The 22,917-nt window shown below is 39.6% G+C and overlaps 1 protein-coding gene across 1 annotated transcript in view; it reads left to right on the top strand.

The window, feature by feature from the left end:
* CTDP1 (CTD phosphatase subunit 1) overlaps window positions 1–20,522 on the top strand; it is a 116,671-nt gene extending 96,149 nt beyond the window's left edge. The window contains 1 exon segment of the mRNA XM_040072808.2: window positions 19,500–20,522. Within this exon segment, the coding sequence (XP_039928742.1) occupies window positions 19,500–19,641 (142 nt within the window). The 3' untranslated portion in view covers window positions 19,642–20,522.
* The last annotated feature ends 2,395 nt before the right edge of the window (window positions 20,523–22,917 follow it).

The raw sequence follows: 22,917 nt of genomic DNA on the forward strand, positions 1-22,917 counted from the left end.
ACCAATGTGAGGAAGCACTCATCAATTCAAAATATACTTTATTTTTTTCCCCTTAAGGTATCAGAGGTTTTTCCAACCAGTTTTCAATGAAGAATATAATGTTTTTAGATGAAAATAAGAAGATAATGTTGCAGATGCAAAACTACAATGCACATGGAGTTAACTACTACTCATATTTGTACATTTTTCTCCTTCACATAAGTATGCTCTTAATCCTGTGGAAAGCAGGAAACTTGTAAACTAGTTTTCAGAGAGATAAAAACCTCAGAATTTCATAGTACTTTTTCTCTCAAATCCCCTTTTGTTTAAAAAAAAAAAAATTTTGCAGTTATATAACATGAAGAATAGTGTTTCCAGAGTGAAGGCATGGAAAAAGCACTAGCCTAACTTTGAAAGTACTATAGTATGATGCGCAGGTGAAAAGGAGCTGCTTTTGCTGTCCCGAGTTTGCAATAAGGAACTTAAACTCCATTTTGCAAGACACTGAGGATTCCAACATGTCTTGGTTTTGAAGGACAGTTGTCTGCCAGGGAAAACTAGAGCCTCTTTTGGAATGAATAATGTAAATCCCTTTCCCTCTAAATTATTATAATTTTGCAATTAGGGGCTCTCAGGCAAAGATATGGGAAATAGGAGTAACAGTTCTTTACTAGGAATATCAAAAAAAAGGAAAATACAAATGTAGTAGTACAAAAAAACAAGCAAGGAAGCAAACAAAGATCGGGGGGGGGCGGGGCGGGGAGGGGCGCGGGGAAAGAAACCCCGACAGAGTCAGGGATCCGACCTGGCACCCTGTTGGTCAGGGTGTTGGAAGCAGTCCAAATAAGTCCTTCTGGAGTAATAGATGTGGTTCTGTGGAATAGAGATGGTCCTGTAGAAAGTCCAGTGGTGACGAGATGGGTCCAGTCTTCCTCCGGGAATCCAGTGGAAAAACAGGATACCTTGTGTCCTTCAGTCCCAGTTTTTATCTAGCTAGGAACAGTTGGCTCCTCCCCCACTGTGTGGAGCATCTCACAATGGGATGATGGAATGTGTCAGGTCTTGGTGGACCCTAATGGCCCATTATCAAAATGTCCCCCTGGAGGATGAAGGGATGGTGAAGGAGATAAGAAGCACTGCCCCACCTGGTTTTAATGGCTGGGCCCTTATCAGAAGGCATCCTTCTCCTTTCCCCCTGGAGTAAGGAGGATAACACATCTCCCAAAAAACAGCTTTCAACAGATGAAATAGAATACACATTTTTAGGTTACATAATCCAATACACAACATGAGGGTTGTTTGAGGTAGAACTTAGGGGGGAGCAACATCTTCATCTTGTTCTTCTGGTATCACTTACTGTTCTGTAATGAAAGGGATTGCATGAGATGAATTATTCCAGAGCTGATCTTTGACACCTAGCACTCAAATTTTCAGCCTTTGAGTTCAGACTTCAACAAAGATGTGTTCCAATCAAAGTTCTTCAGTAAAGCTTTTTAGATGTTACATCACTACCTGAAATTCCAGTTTTCCACTTACTGCACTAATGTGTAAAGAAAGGAGAAAGGGATTGCATTTTACATGGGAATGTTGAGATACTCAGCTGGTTCGATCTTCATTTACTGCAAAATCAAAAGTCAAAATCACTGAAAGATTGTTGAGAAAATACAGGTCTAACTAGGTGTGCTGCAGGTTCAGAGATGCATAAAATGCATAGGGAAACAAAGGTGTGCTGGTTAAAGTACTGAAGAGAAAGGTCCTTGTTCTTAGACTCCTGACAAAAGTACGTCATTGATACACTGAGCACAAGTGGTAGATGCAAAGTTTGCTTCAGGAAAAATCACAGATGAACATTGTTCACTTTGCTGCTTCTGACACATTCTGAAATACTTGGAGTTACTGCAGAGGTCTAATATAATATCTGTTAAAGAGGAACAGGCATTTTGGAAAGCCTCAGATCATTAACTGGATAAGGAAAAAAATAATCACAGGAGAGAACTGAGAGTGTGAACTTTCACACATCTAGACTATTAACTGCAGCTAAAATTAACCAAAGTGCTAGTTCACATTTCGATCATGAGACTTCAGTCTTGGTCTTATATTTCTCTGTATTTCCTACATGGAGCAAAGGAACAGCTTGTGCATGTTTGCTAAAAGTGTCAAACTGCTAAATTTCCATTGCAGAGTTTTTTTCCTTTTTTAAAATGGAGATTCTTATTCTCCTAAAGGCTTTTAGAAGGTGAACTGCACAGTCTAAAAGTTCTCATGTCCAACCAGGCAAACCTTGGCACAGAATGTGCACTTTGAGAGCCTGTGTTGATCTCAAGGCATCTCTTTAAGGTAGAGCTGGGCCTTTCCCACAGTCCTAAAATGACCAGAGTTGTAAGTACGCCTACTGTGTTCATGTCAGCCATCCTAAGAGAGGACACAGCTGCAGCAGCAGAATGGCATACATCCAGTGTGCTGCTGACTTGTTGCCTGGTCAGTGGTGCTGAACTTGTCCTTGTAAACAGCAATATTATCACAAGTACCTGAGTTTTTTTCATAAGTCTTACAAAGCAGGTGCCGTAGCTGAAGTTCAGTAGGACTGAATGACTTTTGCTGATTTCTCCTAGGATGAGTCTCTTTTTGAAAGAATATCTGTAATGGTTTAAATTTAATAAAATCAAGTGGAAACACCAATTAATGTAGGGGTTTTAGTATTTGTTCTTCTTTTTTTGTGGGAGGGAGAGATTAGGAGGAAAAAAAACCACAAAGCAGGCTTAAGCTTAAAAATGAACAAAAAAGAGTTTTATTAACATACACTAAAAGAATGAAAGAAAAAAAAAAAGAGAAAAAGAAAACAAACTAAAACAGAATGACACTTTAAAACATGCTTCTCTCCTTTTACAAACTATTAACTTTCTTATTGAACAACATAGAAAGACACAACTTGGGATTTTCAGTCAGTTTCACTATTTAGACATAATTACTCATTACTATAGGAGAAGAGTCTTTCTAAGATCTTTTATGAAGACGTTTGCTACAAGGCAAAAATAGTCCAGTGCTCCCAATGTCACACATCTGCGGCTGCCCGGAGTTTTTCACAGACTGTGATGTTCTGTCAGCAAAGCTTCTCACTGTATCTGGGGTACTATTTGCAAATACTTCTTCTAGTCTAAAATCATCTTTGTCTCAAAGGCTGAGACCTCGTTTTGACCCAGGAGCGGGGCTTTAAAGTTCCTAAATAAATCTCAATTACATCAGTCCTTAATTTTGATTAGAATAGCATTCTACCCAATGATACTAAGATGCTACAAAGAACAGTTCATTTCTCCATAATTCACCCCAGAGAAGTCCGGTTAAAAATGTCCACTTCTTCAATCCTATTCCAATATTATTAGTTCTTTCACTTCTAATCTAACTGACTTCATGTGGTGTCTTCTGTGTACCCTCTGTTTTTCCTTCTTCTTTCTTTTAAGGAAGAATTGTGCTTTAAAAGTTCCATGTTGCTAAGAAAGGGTTATATCCACCCGGGCTTGCAAGAGCCATGTGCAAGCACCAGGCTGCGGGAGCTAAAGAAAATGCAAAGCTGTGCTGATGGAGAAAGCTGGTAGATGTCCTTTTTTCCAACCCTCGGTCTCATCTAGGGCAGCTCACCTCGGAGTTGTCATGAAGCTGCAGGCTTTTCTTCCTCTGCTACGAGCGGCAATTAAGCTGGGCCATGGTTTAGCCCCTTCTGCCGTGGTCCGAGCACGTGGCCAGAATTGCCGAACTGCAGCCAATTTCTTCCCTGCTGGCAAGCAGGGGAAAAAGGCTTAGCCAGCCCAGACCCTCTCTGTGAGGGCTGCGGCTCTCAGAGGCCCGGCTGGGCCCAGCCCAGGCGCCCAGAAGGGCAGCAAGGCCCAATCCAGGGCTGGCCCAGCCGCCTCTGATGTTACCTCACGGTGGATCCCCAAAGCAAGAGAGGTATGGATCAGCAGCAGAGTAGTTTTAAATGTCCCTTCCAAAGTCACATTGACATTTCCTATTGGTCAGCTTAGCTGCCAATATCCCAGCCAGCTTTTTGATAGGTCCCTCTCCTCCCCCCCAGCCCACTCTATGGTCAGGGCAGGGAAAAACATTTTACATTTCTCTATAACCAGAAAACAAAATTGTGCCAACCCATGATAATATCTGAGCTACTTTTCTTGTACAGCGTTCCTAAACAACCTGAATAAATTGTTTCTTGGTAATATTTATATCCACAAAACATAATTTTGAGTAGATGAAGTGAATGAGCAGTCTGATTCTGCAGGGGGCTGCGCACACTGAGCTCCCCACTATAAGTAATTTCTCTAGATTTTCTTTTTTTTTCTTAGAATAACATACTTCTAAGATTTTTTTCATTGTTCACCAAAAAGCTGAACATTGGTGTTCTGAACTTATGCAAGATACTTTACCATAATTCTGCAGTATCTTCTTATTTCTCTCCACAATATGTAAATTTCCAAAAGACATACAAATTGCACGAGACTACTTTTCTCACAAAGTGATGGGTTATATGTGTATAAACATACTTGTGTTTGTGTTAGACCACATCAGATGGGAAGCTTGAAAATGCTTTGAGGTACAGCATGGTTAGAATGAACATCTGCCTTTAGCTTCTTTTACAGTCTAACTGTGAAAATACCTAGAAGTTGTTGAGGTACAATAATACAATATTATTCAGTCCATTTGTGTCTGTGTGTGCAGGTATTATTTGGCTTACACTGATTCTATGGTTATACCTGTTAGTTAATATAGCAGTTATGCAATTGAGATTGGAAAAGAAGTGCCTTTGGAAAAGTGAAAAATAGCATAAAGTTCTCTTGTATTGTTTTCAGTACTAGATTTGAAAGTTAGTTTGTCTTAGTATGTTTCTGATCAAATTCTCTATATACTAAGTCATCAATACCATTTATTGGTCCTGGGGTTTCCTATTTCAATACTAATGTTCTAACAGTTCTAGTACTTCAGGGGAAGGATATACAAGCAATTAAAAGTTTGTATGTTACTAGTATGTTAGAAGAGTTAGGAAAGTGCTGTTTAAATATATCCTTATTTTTCTCAATTCACTTTAAAACAAAATGGGTTTCACTTGTGCTTTTCAGTAGAAGTGTGCTGGTATCTGTAAAATGAACTGCAGAATCTAAGTTGCCATTTTTTCTAGGGGCAAAAGTTGGGAATCATAAGTCATCAAGCAGGAGAGTATTTACTTTGTTCTCCTGATCTCCTTAAATGTGCTAATAAATGCTAAATTATGTACAGGAATTGCTGTTATTCTTACATTTCTGTTCTAAGTTTTGCTGTCTGTAATGATTCAGTGACTCTGTCTATAACTTAAATAGTTCTGAGTGAAGTAATGTAATTCTCACTAATGCATCAATGTATTTGAAATAGAAGTCTTTCTGCAGTCATTGCCTTTTATCACTGCAGAGCCATTAACTAATAGCTTCCATCCTGGGACAATGGAGTGACTAGAGCATGAGGGAAAATAATTTTCTATAATATATCTGCAAGAAGCACCAGTCTACAAGAGCTGGATTTTTGTAGAAGCACAGACTTTCAAAATTGTTTGTTACAATCATTTTCGGAAGAGCGAGGGCTGAAAAATGATGAGAGGAGTTCACATAAATCAGAGGGAAAGAACAGAGAAATGAGATGTGCTTTCTAGCAGAGTGTCTCAGTTTGAAAAGACAGGTATCTGCTAGGGAGAGGCGGGCCCTCTCTAGGAATGGGGAATTCCAATCCCTTCCCTCTAAGTTATTATAATTTAGAAGATTAAAAAAAAAAAAACTTTTCAGTCAGAGCTATGAGGAAAGGCATAATAGTCTTTTACTAGTAAATATAACAGGACAAACAAACAACAACAGCAATAATAATAATAATAAACAGAACCATGAACCCCAAGGGGCTTTGTCTCACAAGCCCTGGGCAGTCTGATCTCTTGGGACCCCGAGAGCACCAAGCCAAAACGGTGGAAAAAAATCCGGGGCTGATGGCTGGAAATGGTGGGCTGTCCTGGCAGGCAGGAAGGGGGTTGTGTCCCAGCAGGCAAAGTGAGCAGTGCTGAAGAAGCCGCGACGGCTGGACCAGGGCTGACCCAGCTCCAGCAGGGCAGGCGAAGAGCTCCGAATTCCTGGGCACTTCAGCAGATGATAGAATTCCCAGGACTGGACCCTCCATCAACAGTGGACTCCTCACGCAGCTAGCAGTTGCCTGACCGTCCTCTCCCAAACTGAGAGCAGAAGAAAACCACCCTTAGCTCCTGGAGCCCCCGAGCCTTGTCCTCCCCCTCAAAACTAAGGGAGCTACTTCTTTTGTGTGGGTCAAGTACGCTTTAAGGATCAGTATTTAGTCTCTTAGCAACTTATGGGGGGGGAAAATTCTATAGGAAAACTTAACCCCCAACACAGAGGATTCTTGTTTAACTGTGAGGGCCAGCTGAAGAAGAAAGTACAAAGCAATGAAAAACAACACCTCAGCTTGAAGAAGAGGCCATATATGGCAGGGATGATCCTGGCACCCTTCCAGGACCCCAAAGGCTTAAGCAGTGATCAGGATTAGCGAGAAGAAATGAGGTCAACATGTTTGTCTTCTCATCTAGCACTAGTTTTTATTGTGCTTGTGTAGTAGTGATGAGTTTGTCTCAGAATCAAGAATGAGTGTTTTGTTTTTATTAATTAGTATATCACAGTTAAATGATCTGTAAAATCCACATTGCTGATATCAAAGTTGAAAGAAAGTGCCTGGATTAACTACCTGGGAGTCAGAATAGCCCTGAGCACGTCCAAGGAGCCTGCAGCAGAGTTAGGTGCTTTTGGTGAAGAAGGAAGAGAGCTTGTGTTGATGAGATTACAGTCTAACCCTAACCCAGGGTCCTAGGAGCTGTCTGACCCCTGAGAAGCTTCCAGACAAGGAGGACTCTTGATAATGTAATGCTACCTCTTGAGCTTCTAGGTTGTGGGAGTGCTAGGTTGTGGAAGTTTTCAGAACAAACCACAAACCACCACATTGCAGTTATGCAATGCTGGTTTTTCTAGCCCGGCTGGGAGAGATGCTATTATATGGAACGTTTCATTTAGGTATTCCTAGATCCAAAAAATGCCAAAAGCACAATTTAAGTTTGAAGAAATGAAGGGTGCAAGGAACTAGGATAACGGGAAAATAATTAGGGAGTTACTGACTTGATCTGCTTAATGGTCTGCCACCTTGAAGAATGTGCAGCTCCAGCTTGGTTCATGTGGTTGCCAGGGCGAGAGGGCAAGAGCTAGAACCCTGGGTGAATTTAAAATCTTGAGCTCCTAGCGTTCCGTCACAAAGGGAGGAGTAGGAAAACCATTTCATTCTGTCTTCAACTTCAGAGGACTTTCTCTGATGGAATCTGAATTCCAGTAAGAAACTGAAGCATCAGATTGTTTTGGATGTATTTCAGTTCCTTCACAGGGGTAATTAGCAACACCGGCTTCCAGTATTCTGCCTCCACTCACATAATAGTTCTCCCAGCACTGTGTGAGTATGGACTCACGACCCCCAGCACCACGAGCCCAATCCAGCAGTCCATAGATATTGATGTTGTTTTGCATCTGTGGCTAATGGTGTGGAACAAGAAAGATGTAAAGCAGAAGTTCAGGGTGAGGCAAGCCTGTAACATACTGCTTTGGTTTGCGTGTTGAGAGAGCTGCACTGAGAACCGAAGAATAGCAGGGGATTGCCCCTCAGGTAATTCAGGTAGCATTTTTTCCTTCAGTCATGCTGAATGTTTCAGTGCAATTTATAAGCTATTAAACAATTTATGTTTTTCCTTAGTAAGATATATGGATATCTAAATATCTTCTGAGAATAAGGAAACCAAGAAGTATATTAAGACCTGTCAGTGAAGGTCTTTAATCCTTCATTGTGCTGAGACCTAGGACATTAGCAGGAATACTGTAAGGGAACATTGTTTCTATCAAGAAAAATAGCTCTAGTTTCTCTAATGAATTCTAAAAGTACTTTAAATTCCACATAATAACTAATGTGCATTAATCTTGATCGCTGCAAGTCTTTAATGGCTGCTAAACAGTAGTGTATATCTTCAATTAAAATGCCAGCTTGAAGCATGTGCTAAAAATGTTGGTAGAAGAGAAGCAGTGCTGCTTCTTAATGGAGGGAGGGAAATCTAGGAATCAAAATGGGTAGATATTTCCATTTCCAAGTAGTTTATTAATCACTTGAACACCTAATAGGTTCTTCCATTGGGAAAAACAAAGATATTTTAGAAAACTTGAACTTGCTTCAAAAGACTGTTGTATGAAGCCAGTCTTGGAGATCTTTCCCTGCATTGTTGTCAGCCATGCACGTGAACAGCAGAATAGGGATGTTTTAATTCCCTACACCACAGTAAATGTCACAGCAGCAAACATGTCCTTTACTGTATGACCCAAGCATTTTGTCACTGCATTGCACAGAAGAGGTCCCTGTTTGCTGAGGGAAATGTCTCCTGTTCAGAGCCTCCTTCTGATAACCTCTCCTTATCACTGTGGCTTGAGTGTACCTTAACTATCCCAGTAAATATATACTGGAAAACACAGTTGAATACATGGCAGTATATGTTTTGCCAGTTGCAGTGAAATAACCCATCAGACAAACGACATCACGTTAAATGTTCTTGTGAAGTATGTTCCTCCTAGGTAGAGAACCTGTAAAGCTTGCAGATTAACAGAAAAAAGGCATGTCTCAGCTGATGTTGCTGTTTGTTTCAGACCACTGAGTGGTAATAGCAGAAAGTTTATAGTGTCCCAGGTGTTAGCAAGGGTGGATAAACAGCATCTGAGCAGTGGGGCCAGAACTGCTTGCAAGATCTTGGTTTGTGGCCAGGCTTCTCCTCTCTGCCAGGACTGTGCACATGCACTACCCCTCACCCCTGAGGGTCATCTGTGCAGGCTGACAAGGAGACAGGGGTATCTGAGTGAGGTCAGCTGTTAAATGTGTTCTGGCAGTCTGGGAGAGGTCCTGTAAAATGGTTTTATTCCTAAAGTCGAACAGAAAAGTGTCTTGTCCCCTGCCTAGCATTTCAGACCTTGCTCCTGTCCCTGCATCAGTGTGGCTATCGTATTCTCAGAAAGTACTTAGAAAGAGAGCAACTTGCTGCAGTCTCAGTTTTTGTTACGTGTTTGAAGTGCTGTGTCTGTCTAGTCTTTGGCATCCAGAGAAACACCTTTTCACATTTCCCTCTTGCAGACATCCATATATCCAGGTAAATTGATCATTGTACTTTATTGGAGCTTATGGCCAGTATCATTATGTGAATAAGACCAGGCTGTCATGGTTTAACTCCAGACCCTAAGAACCACACAGCCACACCCTGCCCTGTGTGGTGGAGAACTGGGAAAAAAGTAAACCTGTGGCTTGAGATAAGAAGAGTTTAATAACTGAAACAAAATAAAATATTATAATGGCATCATAATAATTGTAATGAGAAGGAGATGGGGTTAACTTCTCTAAGGGAAACAAGTGATGCATGATACAACTGCTCACCACCTTGCTGCTTCTCCCTCAGCAGCAATCAGTCCCTCCTGAGAGTCCAACTGCCCCCAGTTTATGTGCTGAGCATGACATTGTGTGGTCTGGAATATCCCTGTGGCCAGTTTACGTCAGCTGTCCTGGCCATGCTCCCTCCCAGGTCCTTGTGCAGCTCCTCACTGGCAGAGCACGGGAACCTGAAACGCTCCTGGCTCAGGGTAAGCACTGCTGAAGAACGACTGAGCCATTGGTGTGTTATCAGCATCAGTCTCATGCTGAATTCAAAACACAGCACTGTACTGGCTAGTGGAAAGAAAATTACCTCTCCAGGACACAGACTCAGTAGCTGCTTTTTACTCTGGATTGATAAAAGATAATGAGCTGCTTCTCCTTCAGAAGCCTTCTTCATGACTGGTATGGGGAAGACTACAGCTGAATAATACCTTGAATCTGGGTTTTGGACAGCAACATCATAAAAATTGCAGCTTTGCACCAGAAAGTACAGATCAAGTATAAACTGCCTTTGCTAGTTCAGATTTATTGCAGAACGTCAACAGAAAAAAATGTAGACCAGACTGTAGAGAGGATCAAGACTGTGAGCCAGGAGAGCTTCGATCTGCGGCACTGGGTTGTTGTCACATCATAGCTGGTATGAAAACAACAAGTACTGGGAGTTCTCAGCGGAGTGATTCCATTTGGCACATAGGCTGGGGGTTGGCACATGCCTTTTGATCCAGATTGAATTTGTGATGCTCGATGACCCAGTATTTAGAGATCCAAATTTAATGAATTCAGACCCACTTTTTAGGGAGTTTGTTGGAACTGTACAGTAAAATAAAAATGGGTGGCATTCTATTTCAAAGGCATTGCATGTATTTTTATGCTGTATGTTTCATTTATGCTAACCTTATAAAACTGATGTAAAAGTCATGTGGTTTTGGCAGATATTCTTATAACCTCAATTCAGATTTTTCTTATTTGTAAACCAAAACTTGGCACTACTTTGCTCTGTTTCTAATGGAAACCTAGCAGTTTCTAGACCAAATTTCTAACAAATTTTTGAAAGTTTCTTTTACTGAGAAGTGACTTCCTGCCTTGATGTCGTTTGATTTTGTAACTTACTAGCTTTTCTAAAACATCCTGCAGCAAAATAGACTGTCTGAAGTCAAGCGTTGACTTTTTAATGCTGATAAATTATTTTCTAGGTTCTCTGTAGCTTTGTTTTATAATGCAGTTGTGTCTCTAAAACAGTCTTCCAAAACCTGTTTTAATGCATGAAAAATATTTATTGTGTAGAATTTCAACAACTAAATTTGAAACAAATTAAGTCATCAGGGCTAGGAATTTGGGGAAGGAAGAAGTGGGGAGTGCCAAGATAACATGTCTTGCCATTGGGATAAAGAAATAAGCAGTAGAGAAATGTAATATTGCAGAAAGATGTTGTATGATACAGAGAACAGATCTTGCAGCCTGTTGCTAGATGGAGCAATCTCAGTCCCAGGTACCACGGTGTAACACACAGCCTCACAACAGCTCCAATAGCTCAACTGTTGTGCAGGAAGTACTCACTGGAAGCTGACTATAGAGATAGTGGACAACAGGTTTACCAGAATGTGAGGCAGGCTGCAGAGTCAATAAACAGGGGGATTATCCAGTTAAATCACGTGGCAATGTGAGGAGGATGAAGGTCTGACTGTTTTTGGCAGGAGTGAGCTAGTGCATTTCATGAAAGTGTATACCTGTGTGGAAAGGGGGGTGTGTATTTTGGTCCATAGAACACAAAATTTTAAAGGAATTTGAAGTCTGTTTTTTGTGCCTCAGTGGAGATGACAATAATACCAGTATCCATATAGAGTCAGTGATGTGTTTTATCTAATTTTCAATATTTTGTGATGAAGCAGGGATGTTCTTAGTTAATATTCTCATGGGCGAAGCAGTGAATGAACATCCTAGAAGGATGTTTGGTTTAGTTATTTGCAATTCAATCTCAATTATTTATTGAAAACAAGGACAAAGTAAGAAAAGAGTTTTGAAGGCTTTGACAAAATCATCTTTCAGTATAACTTGGTGTAGTCCATAACACACAGATTAAGATCTATCTAATTTAAAAAGCCATAATATACCAAATACTACTTCCAACCTCCTTGGTTAGCACAGTCAGCGTGTTTTCATTTCAGCTAAATTTCACCTTAACAATTTAAGAAACCGAATAATACATGTTAAAGAGTTTCTCAGTGCTTGTGAGTGATGCTGGCAAACCAGTCAGGATTACAAGCATTACTTTGCAGTGCTGGGGGAGGTCTTCAAACTGAAGTTGGTTCTCCATTGTACTGTCACGGGGGTACCTCCACGTACACATCGGGCTCATGTGAGAAAAATGAAGGCAGTTTGACTTTTCTCAGGTAAATCAGATTATGTTTCTTTTCCAGCTTCTTGTTTTGATGTATGCTTTTGAATTTTCTAAATTGCCCATACATCTTCGGGGTTTTGCCCACTTTTTGTCTTAATTTTTAATTGCATACAACCATTCTTTAAAACAATGATTCATATTTAAATCTCTGATGCGGACATTATTCTTCATCACTACCTGAGACTATCGCCTTCCTATAACAGAAATTAGTTTGAGGAATTAGTTCATTTTCAAAAAAATTTTCAAACCAATTCCCAGCTGAGTTGCTGTACAATGCCCACCCAGGCACTGGGAAGGAAGGCTTGACACTTTCTTTGCTCACAGCTCAGCCTTGGTATATCCTATTACAGCTTCCCAGAATCTCTACAGAGCTACAGAACTACTGTCTAACTTTTGTTGTCAGAATAGGTAATATTTGTAAGCTAGAAGAAGCTGGAAAGAGAATTGATGCAAACAACAAAGGCCTGGTTTAGCTTTCAAACAGGATTAAGAAGTGATATGCCAGACTGCATCTGTGTATGAAAGTGTCAGATAACAGTCTGGCATTCCACATAGTGAAAAGTATATTTAATTCTCTCTTGTATTCTACATGTCATTGACAAGATTATTTGTTGTTTGATATAAAACTGCTACTTTCACCTTTGCCTTTTGAAGAAATAGTCATATTGCATGTTGTAAATGTCTTCTAACTACATGGGTTATTTTTAAACAACTTGAAGTTAATAATAAGTAATATTTTAGGGACAGTTTATATTTCTGTGATTTAATTACAGAAGCAAAATTGTAAAGTCAACTTTTTAAATTTTGATTATCCAATTTAATTGTTATCTGTATCTAAATTAGAGCAGAGAAAATCACACAAAATCTGTTTAATTTTGTTTAATTTTAAAGTTTTATTGGTACACTGTTTGGTTTTGGAATATCCCAATGTTTAACTATTAAGAAATCATCATTTTCTTAAAGAAGACATTAATGTTGTTAAGAAACCACTGTTGGGGTGATTTTCTTGTTAACTACCTTTTCCCTTGATCTGAATATTAAGAAAACACAGGCTCATCAATGGGACAATTTTAGCAAAATTTACAAACTATCCTTGTTAAATCCAGAAATTACTAGTGTGTTATTTTAAATATTCTGTGACTTCCTGATTTAAAATACTCTCAATTTAGACATGCATTGAGTGTTTGGTTCAGAGAACTACCTATAAAGCTGTTGTAGGATGGTTTTCATTTTCCAGAATAGCTTCTCACCATTGGAATTGTGCATAGGTGTGCTAAATTTTAGAGCAGGAAGGCACTGAGGGTGTACAGAATTTAATTAGCTCTCACTTTACTGTTGTGTTAGTTAAAATACTCTTTGGAAATGTCAGCTGGAATTGGTGGGTGCCTGGAAGAGGTTTTTCTGAGAAGTGTTGAAGGCACACTGTTCCTCCAACTGCAGGGGCTCTCTCTGCACCCCAAGGGTATGCAAGGAACATTCTCGGTGCATTTTTCTGCATATTAGATTTCTGGATCATCCGGTAATCCTGCAGACAGCATTGGATGAGTTCTTGAGGAAATATATGAGGTGTCTGGCATTTGTCCCTGCAGAACTAACTAGTGTCCTGTTTGGCCCAACGCAAGTGTAAAGTGAAAACACTCTGCACAGTAGTGCTGGGGTGGTGCTGTTTGTTGCCCCCATGGCTGTGTGCCTAGCAGCGTGCTGTGCTAGTGCCAGGGAGTAGCACCAGGACAGAAGATCCAGTGTTCCTGCACAGATGTACAAGGGAAATTGCCAGAGGGTAGATGCCTGAGTTACAGGCAGGCTATGGAAAATTGCTCACTCTTGTATCAAGTGTACATAAATGGGCATAGAATCAGAGTGGTTTGGCTTAGGAGGGACCTTAAAGATATTGCCATGTATCCCATGTTAAAAAAGCATAACTGCAAAACTTGAAACATCTCTCTGAAAATTTAACCATCTTGTCTGCCTCTTTCATGTAACATACGAGCTCACAAGATTGATTTTCAGTTTGTGTGTTCTCAAGAGCTCAAGGCATTGAAGCTTGTTAACCAAGTAGTGGGCTGGCATCTTCAGAACAGGTTGAAGAACAGTTTTGCTGGATAACCAGCCATAATTCTTCATAACTGAAGAATATTGCCAGAGAACTAGTTTATCTGAATACGTTGTTCCCATAGTCACATTCCTGTGGAAGGACATCAAATTCTAGTTCCATTACCAAATGCCACATCACTTTCTTTCCATTGTGGAAGGAGTTTACAGAAAGCTGTGGTCCAGGTGTGTATGGAAACCAGGACAGACCTTCCACATGGAGTTTCAGAGGCATGCCTGGGGCGGTATAGGTTGTGTTGCAGGGCTGTGATGATGTTGGAAAGCAGCAGGCAGTTTCAAAATGCCCTTTCCAAACCCTTGCCTTCCAAACTACTTAGGGCTGCTGTGTGAGTGTTCTCATTAGAGAGAAACTTGGCTGTATTTGGTAGCAAATTGAAGTCCCAATTTACAATGTTAATGCTGTAAGCTGATTGCTTGTAAAAGACTAAACGCATATAGTCTGCAGACTCTACTTTGTTACTGTACTGATTTTAGGAGCTATTGGAAAAAAAGTGAACTTGCAAAAAATGAGAGGTTTACTCATTATTAGAATAGTGATGGGGACTGTGAGTTTTTGGAGTTTAAAGGATATGTGAACATGTATTTAAATACTTCCTGTAGTTTTCATTTAAAAGTTTAAAATAAGGTTTGGAAAAGATTTAAGTTTGTTTTGTTTAAAACAAGGGTTATGTTGCCCTTTGAGTTCCTTTGCTAATTAGATGTTTCTATTATAATGTAGCACTGTATTTCTTAAAGGGGTGCCATTGGGATGCAAAACAAACCAGAGACAATCTGCTTTTCATTTAAGAAGAGTGTTTTTCCAACATTATTTTCAGCCAATTATAAATTAAGGCCTTAAGATAATAGAAGCAAGAAATACTGGACTTCTTTTACTTTGTTCCCTATGGCACTCTTAGTGAGCTAAATTTGAAGTGAATTCATAAGACTGGAGTTTTCATTCAACCTGTACATTGTAATCAGATTTTAGTGGTCATTTTAACTGATCAAGAGCTAAATAAATTTTCATTTTCAGGGAATTTTTCTGTGCTATTTATAGACATTGCAACTTGGTAAGCCTTACACTGTTGCAACTTGGTAAATCTGTCTCTTCATTTGGAAAATCACTATCATTAGCATTTTGTAGATGAAATTTTCCTAAAAAATACTTTTATATTAATATAATTACAAATGGGGTTTTTATTTTAATTTTTAATATCATTGTGAATTCCACCTTTTTAAATCACTTTTAGTTTGTTTAAATCACTTGACAATTCGCTTAAATAAGTGAGATTTTTTGAAATGTAGTTCTCTTGAAAGGATTTTTCCTGCACATGAACTGGTGTGCCTGCTAGTACTGAGTATTACAAAGCAAAAATACTTACTGCAAAGGAAAAGGAAATCTGGATTGTACAAGTTTTTTCACAAAGTTGTCAAATATTTTAAGTTCTGCATTCAGTGTTTTGGCTGTTGTTCATATATGAGGTTAAAGATACTCAGTTATTATCAACGTGTTTGGCTTTTAATAGCAGTCAAGCAAAATTTATTATAAAAATGCAAATCAGGCTAATGGAAGCCTGCAACGCTGCTGAATCATTTTCTTTCAATATTAAGAAGGAATCCTGTATGAGCTTAACTTTTCTACTGAAAAGTGCTACACACTATGGCTCTGAAACTGGAAAGTAACAAAAAATGGGCACATGACAATGAGGAAAATACACGTTTTGAGTCGTTCGTTATGTTAATAGATACACTGCCATGGGGATATACTGTTTTTTCTCTGAGGGTAGAAATTATTAACAGAATGTTATCTCTCTTTTCTGAATTTGCAAAGAAAAAATTGCAGCTGTGTTTTCCTGATGTCTTTCCTCCATACTTCTGTCAGGGTTAGCTTTTTATTTGATACCATAATACTCATTTAAATGTTTTTTTAATACCTGTGAAGTTGCAGTTTACAGTACACAAATACTGAAAGATTTTTATATCATAATACAAAAATGGCTAACATTCAGGAAACATTTTTTTGTTTTCTTCTATAGAGAACTAATACTTAGCTCTGTTTACTTGTTTTTTTCGTGTTTTTTTCCTCCCCACAAGTGACTAATGTTTCATATCAAGATTGAACAGAGCTGTCATTCTAGCCTTGATGAAGCAACAAGAACTGATAAAATAGATAATGGTCAGGCTTTTGGATTTCCAAAGATAGTGTTTAATACAACTGAAAGAGGGATGAAATGTGGGAGATTCATCCATTAAGGTTTCTGGAAAGTCTTTTTGTAGGTTGGAACTTCATTCTTTAATTAATTAGTCACACTGAGTATTTCAGATCCCTGTATTTTCTTGATTGTCCTCACTGCAATTTAGTTGCTGTGAAGTACATTAAAATTTAAAAAGTTACTTTCTTGCCTAAATTAATAATTTTGCTAGTCTTTGCTGTAATTATTTTGTAAATTACCTGTTCTCCGCTTTGAAGAAATAATGAACTGGCAGTCAGGTATTATTTCAGTGAGCTGTTATTTCTTATATTTCTTCATAAACTCTTTTTTTTATTATTTTCTATGAGATCTGTACTATTGATTTATGTCTGTTGGGGATTAGGTTTAGTTTTGGGGGTTTTTTTTCTTTCCCTGTAGAATTTTTCCCCTCATAAGTTGCTAAGAGACTAAATACTGATCCTTAAAGGGTACTTGACCCACACAAAAGAAATGTCGAGGGTGGGGGAAGATCACTTAATTTTAGGGGGAGGGAAAGGCTCAGAGACTCTGGGAGCTGAGGTTGCCCTCCTCCTGCTCTTGACACCGGAGAGGACGGTCGAGTGACTGCTGGCTGCCTGAGGAGGCCACTGTTGATGGAGGGTCCGGTCCTGGGAATTCTATCAACTGCTGAAGTGCCCAGGAATTCGGAGCTCTTCGCCTGCCCTGCTGGAGCTGGGTCAGCCCTGGTCCAGCCGTCGCGGCTTCTTCAGCACTGCTCACTTTGCCTGCTGGGACACAACTCCCTCCCTGCCTGCCAGGACAGCCCACCATTTCCAGCCATCAGCCCCGGATTTTTTCCACCATTTCAGCTTGGTGCTCTCGGGGTCCCAAGAGATCAGACTGCCCAGGGCTTGTGAGACAAAGCTCCTCGGGGTTCTTGGTTCTGTTTATTATTATTGTTATTGCTGTAGTTGTTGTTGTTTGTTTGTCCTGTTATATTTACTAGTAAAGGACTGTTATTCCTTTCCCCATAGCTCTGACTGAAAAGCCTTTTTAGTCTTCTAAATTATAATAACTTGGAGGGAAGGGACTGGAATTCCCCATTCCTAGAGAGGGCCCGCCTCTCCCTAGCAGATACCTGTCTTTTCAAACCTAGACAACAACCCAGCAAACTTACAGTATTCGGACTGGCTCTAAAAGCCTGCTTGTCCCGATGCATCCTTTAATAAGTTGTGTGTACATGTTCCATATGTGTGAATGACAGCTATCAGACTCCTAATTTCATTTTTCAGTAGGCAAATACCATCAGATTCCATGGATGCAGCCTTACAAACAGACGGATATAATTGCTTTCAGCTGGAAGTATTATGGTAAAGATTCTCTTCAGGGCTTTATTTCTCAGCACTGCCTGTGTACTTCTTATCCACTACTTGTTAAAGATGCACCACTTCTTTTGCTGAGTAAGACTCTTTCAGGTTTCTTTAATTCCAAATTAGCTTTTCTTTGCTAATAGTATCATTAATGTCTGAAATAGTGCTGTAGCTCTGACGGCTGAAATCATCACAAAGTCAGTAAGTGTTGCTAAGGCTCCATACATTTGTATAGCTTTTCATGAAAATGTGCTGGGCACATTTCAAGCATTCCAACAGGGCATTTTAAGCGTGGGAGCTTCCTTGTCCAAACTGCATGCTAATAGAGGTTGTGTGGAAATAATCACTGTTATGCCTGAGAAACTGCTTCTTACTGTGAATTAGGCTGTGCTTCAGCAAACTCCCTGAAACTCCTTCAGCATGACACAGTTAAGTTTCAGTAGCAAAGTATTCAGGTAACAGTTTTACTTCATCCCATTTTTCCTTGTTAGGGATTTAGAGCCCAGAGTGTATCCCAGGGCTTCAGCCTTGCTTCCCAGGAATATTACTTCTGCCCCCCTATACTGAACAGCAAAACCCACCTGACATCAGTGGAAGTGCTCTGTAAAGCAGCCGCAGTGTCTCTTTTTGTCCCACAGCTGCAGCAGAAAGGGAAGATGAATGCAGTTAAATCACTTCCCATTTTGATTTGGACTCCCCTTCTGACTTCCCACCACACCTTGTCCATCTCCCTGAAAAGCTGAGAAAAGGGCAGGTCAGGTGTCAGTCAAACAGCCCACAAACCAAGCAGTCTGGGCTAATGAGCTTTCCTCTTTCTTGGAAAACAGCAATAAAAGTATTTCAGTGTTGCTTACAAGCTCACAAGTTCGACTGTTAATCTTTGCCTTTATTTCTTTTGGATATGTATCATTCATGTCAGTTTTTATCAAAGGTCTTTCTTTCTTGCTACATGCTATTTCTCCGTGCTCTCAGAAGTAACAGGATTATTGTTAAATTACTGCTATTAGCTAAAAAAGGTAGATCATTTTATTAGTTTTTCATGACTGCAAGTGGGTGCGTTCTCTTCTTAATGAAACACCACCCAGCAAGAAAAGTTATTTGAGAAATGCCTGCCCCTCTGCATGTATTTTTCCGCTTGAAATTTGAACAAATTATCCAGAAGGATTTTGAAGGTGTTTGTCCATGTCATTATGAATTCTGTGCAATGCAAAAATATCAACTTATTTTTGTCTCAGAAGTACCCGTGTGATAAAAAATTCCCTTTGGCAAGGGAAAGAGATTTTAGGTTTCCACAAATCCAAATTCTTTTGCTTATGGCTACGTCCCAGTTGAAGCATTAGATTTTCCTTGGAGATCTTTCAGAGCCAGGAACACGCTTCTTTCAGCAGGGTATGGTGCACATCAGTTTCCTGTTTAAACTGGTTCATTCTCCAGAGATGCAAAGAAATGTGTTGTTCAGTCTGGCAGTACTAATCCAAAGAGACACAAAAGGGAAGGATGGGACCCCAGAGTTTGGAAGGATGAAAGTGTAGATGCTGGTGCAGTGAGATTTGGTTAATCAGTTACCGTTTTATTTTTATAAAAGAAGCAGAAACCTGAATATTTCAAAATCATATAATAATTTGTATTTTGGTAATATCTCTTTCACACAATGGCTTTCTTCTTTCTTTTGGGATGCAAGAGGAACATAAATCTACTCATTACTTTCAGTCTCATACTTTCTTCAGAAGAACAGAAGAAACAAATTAACACTACTTTGTTCTTTACACCTACTGCTGACAGTACATAACAGCAATTAAAATATTAATTGTGTGAACTGGCTACTGTTAGTTCATGTAAAAGAAAGTGCTATACTTTTTGTCTAGGCCTGAAAAAATATGAGTCCTTTAGTCCTTTTTCTCATGTTGAATATGAATCTCTCAGTAAGCACTCATTAAGCTTTGTCCATCCTTCCAGGGGTCACAAGCGCAAACTGGATGAAGATGATGCTGCCAGTGAATCCAGTAAAGAATCCAGCAATGAAGATGAGGAAGGAAGCAGTTCTGAAGCAGATGAAATGGCAGCAGCACTTGAAGCTGAATTGAATGACTTCATGTGAGATTCATGTAGAAGACAGAATTTGTTATTATATTTTACTTCTCATAAACAGATCGGACTTCAGATGAGTCCCTTATGTCAGTACTCAATGTTTTTCCAAAATGTGTGTGTATATTTTGCAAAGCAACTCAAGAGGTGATACATTATTTTACAAAATCAGAAATAGATGTTTTTAAGTTGTTTTATTAAAGGAATATATACTTTTTTAAGCAAAAAAAAAAGAAAAAAAAAGTATTAAATGGGACATGGTGTGCTATGCCAAAGACATGTTAGGAGTTCTGCAGAACCTTCATGTATGGGACAGTGGTACAAAGATTTGTGATTAAACACACATCAAGTTTCTAAAAATATTGCAGGCTGTGGTTTATGGGTTACAATCTTCAAAAACAGGAGGAGATAAAGGAGATGGAATTGTCTGGGTAGTACAGCAGGAACCTGACAAACTGCTCATCCTTTTCTAGAAATAGAGCTATCAAATATAAAAGGATTTTTGAAATAAAAAAGAACTGTTTATATTTGTATAGAAACAGAGAACGTGATATGCAAGCTTGTGAACTCAGCACTTGACCCACCTGTCATTTGCTTGTAAAAGAATACATAGTGGTCAATATTCATGTTTTTTCGTTACTTTGTTGAATAGCTGGGTTCTTTAGAGACATTTAGATTTTTAACTTTCCTTCTCTGTAACCAGAAATTTAGCACAGCAGACTATGTAGTCCTGTACTGCCACACGATGCGTATTCACCCATTCGTGTTGTCTTGAAAGAAACAAGTGCTACTTCAGTCTAGATAGAATTTAATTTCTTTGACAGGAGATCTGATGTAAAGTTTTTGTATATTCTATTTCATATTTGACCCACAAAACAGATTTTCTTTCATTTAATAAAGGTTCATTTTGTATGCTTTGCTTCTCTTGCCTGTTCATTTCCTTCCATCAAACATAAGGCACTTTTCTGTCTTACCTTTCCTTTATTCTGCATGAAAATAATGAAAAACATTGAAAGCAGGTGCAATTTTATAGATTTAAGCAGGTTGCTGAAAGACAGAAGAGAAACACTGACTCAGAAGATTCATGGACTCTATCTAAACATTTGACTTTTCTCAGGTGTCTTTGGCCTCCAAAATTACCATAAGAGTTGGTGCTCTGGTATTGAATTTCTGTGGCTAGGACCATGGTTTATTCTCAGTTGTTAGCAACTGGAGATTGAATCCTTTTAACAATATGTTTGCAAAAGAAGACTTGTTAGTTTGTATTACATGGTTAAAAAGAAGTACATTCTGGTACAGAAATAGTTCATTTTTCCCCTTAGCAGTAAAACAACATTTCAGTGGAATCTCAGCTGCCTTACAAGTAGCACTCTAATTTTAAAGCTTCATAATCACAATAAAAGGAGCACTTAGAAAATTTTAGAGCCTTTTCAGATTAATACTACTTTTCCACTTCAGAATGCAAAGTCAGCATCCACGGACAAAAATAATGGATTTTGTGGGAAAATGCTCTGTTTCCTGGACATTTACCCAGGTACCACTGAGCTGAATGCTGCTGTAGCTCTCCATGAAAACAAGCAGAATGTCTCCAAGTGATTTTTCATAATAAAACAAAAGACTAATCCTTGCAAAATGGGAAGTCAAAATACTTTTCTTTTCAGCAACCTGAATGCAGCATCCCCAGCTAAAAGAGGATGACTCTTGGCAATTAAATACTAAATTGCCAGCGGTTGTGGGGCAGTTTGTGTTTTCTTAAAATCTCACTTGAAATAATGTGAAATAACATCAGCTTTCTGGGTCACTGCGATGCTGCAAATGACTTGACAGCACAAATTTCAGCAGACTTGTTCTGGCTGATGGTCTTTGCCAGTCACGCAACTCTGGGGCAGCATTTAAGCTCTGAATGTAAACACAGCCAGCGACCAAAGCTGGACTTTGCTGGGTGCTGCGTCCCTGGCACTGCAGCTGCCTCACAAGTGCTCATGGGGAGATTCTCAGTGGAAATGCTCTCAGGTGAGAAAGGCTGGATCTTCCTCCCAGTGTTATTTTATGGATGAGGGTTTAACTGGTGGGAGTGCATGGTCTGGGCAGGAGTCCTAAAAGCCATCAGCATTCAAGTATCTCTTAACAATCCCTGCCCTCCAGTCCTTGGAGTAGGGGGGACCTGGCAATGGAGGGTTGAGAGCCATCAACTCATTGCTCACTGCCAGAGCAGCCCAGAAGGCATCAAGCCTGCTTTCTGCTGAAAAGTAGGCTCCTGCTCAGTCAGGTGGCTGTGCTGAGTGCACTGGTCACTAGGTGGGAGAGAGAAGTGAAAACTGAAGATTTAATAGATCATAAGTTAAATGCCCATTCTAACCTGCCAGCAAGAAGTCTGGATGTCTGAAGTTGTCACTCACTCCCACTAGCTTACACTTTTGTGAAGGTGCAGGAGTATCCTAGGAAATGCAACAAATGTGCTTTGTGAAATGAGTTTAACTCTTTAAGTGACCTAGATTATTTTGACTGGGTGTTTGATCCTGCCTTCTTGCCCTACTTCTGTACATTAGGTAACTAGCAAAGACCTGCTGCCAGTGAGGGCACTCTTGACAACTGACGTAGAAACCTAGTGAGGCTGTTGAACTCACTGGGCAGTATTGGTTTCTGAAAAGAGTACCAGGTGTGGAAATGAGCATAGAAAGGGCACCTTGCTTCATCAAGCTTTCTAAGCATGTGCTATCATTGATGGGTAGGAAAGATGGATCCTAAGGGCTCATGGTTATTTAAGAACTGGTAAGAGCCATAATTTTGGTTTAAAGATCAACTTTCTCCTTGACTTGCCCTCACCAGTTCTTAAGAGAATGAGAAGACATCACAGCTCTGATGAGGATCATAGAATAGTTTGGGTTGGAAGGAACCTTTAAGGTCACATAGTCTATTCTCCCTACAATGAGCAGGGACATCATTAACTAGACCAGGTTGCTCAGAGCTTGGTCCAGCCTGGCCTCAAATGTTTCCAGGGAGAGGGACGTAGTGGGACCTGTGATAAAAGCAAAAAGCATCACATAGTGGCCAAGCTTCTCTCCTTGTGCCTGTGGTGGGGACAGTGGAAGACGAGGGAGCTGTTGCTTATCACGGAGATGCAAAAAGCTCCAAGCATGCAGATATTTTCACTGTTGGGTTTTGTGTATATGTGAAGTAAGCCTCGAGTTTTCTGTGTTAGATAGTAACATCCTCTGTGAAGGGTGGGAAGTCTCAATTTTCCTTCTTGGCACTACTGCCTGCAGAATAGGTGACTGTTTTGCAAGTG

Source organism: Hirundo rustica, chromosome 1, assembly GCF_015227805.2.
Source record: "Hirundo rustica isolate bHirRus1 chromosome 1, bHirRus1.pri.v3, whole genome shotgun sequence".
Lineage (NCBI taxonomy): Eukaryota > Metazoa > Chordata > Aves > Passeriformes > Hirundinidae > Hirundo > Hirundo rustica.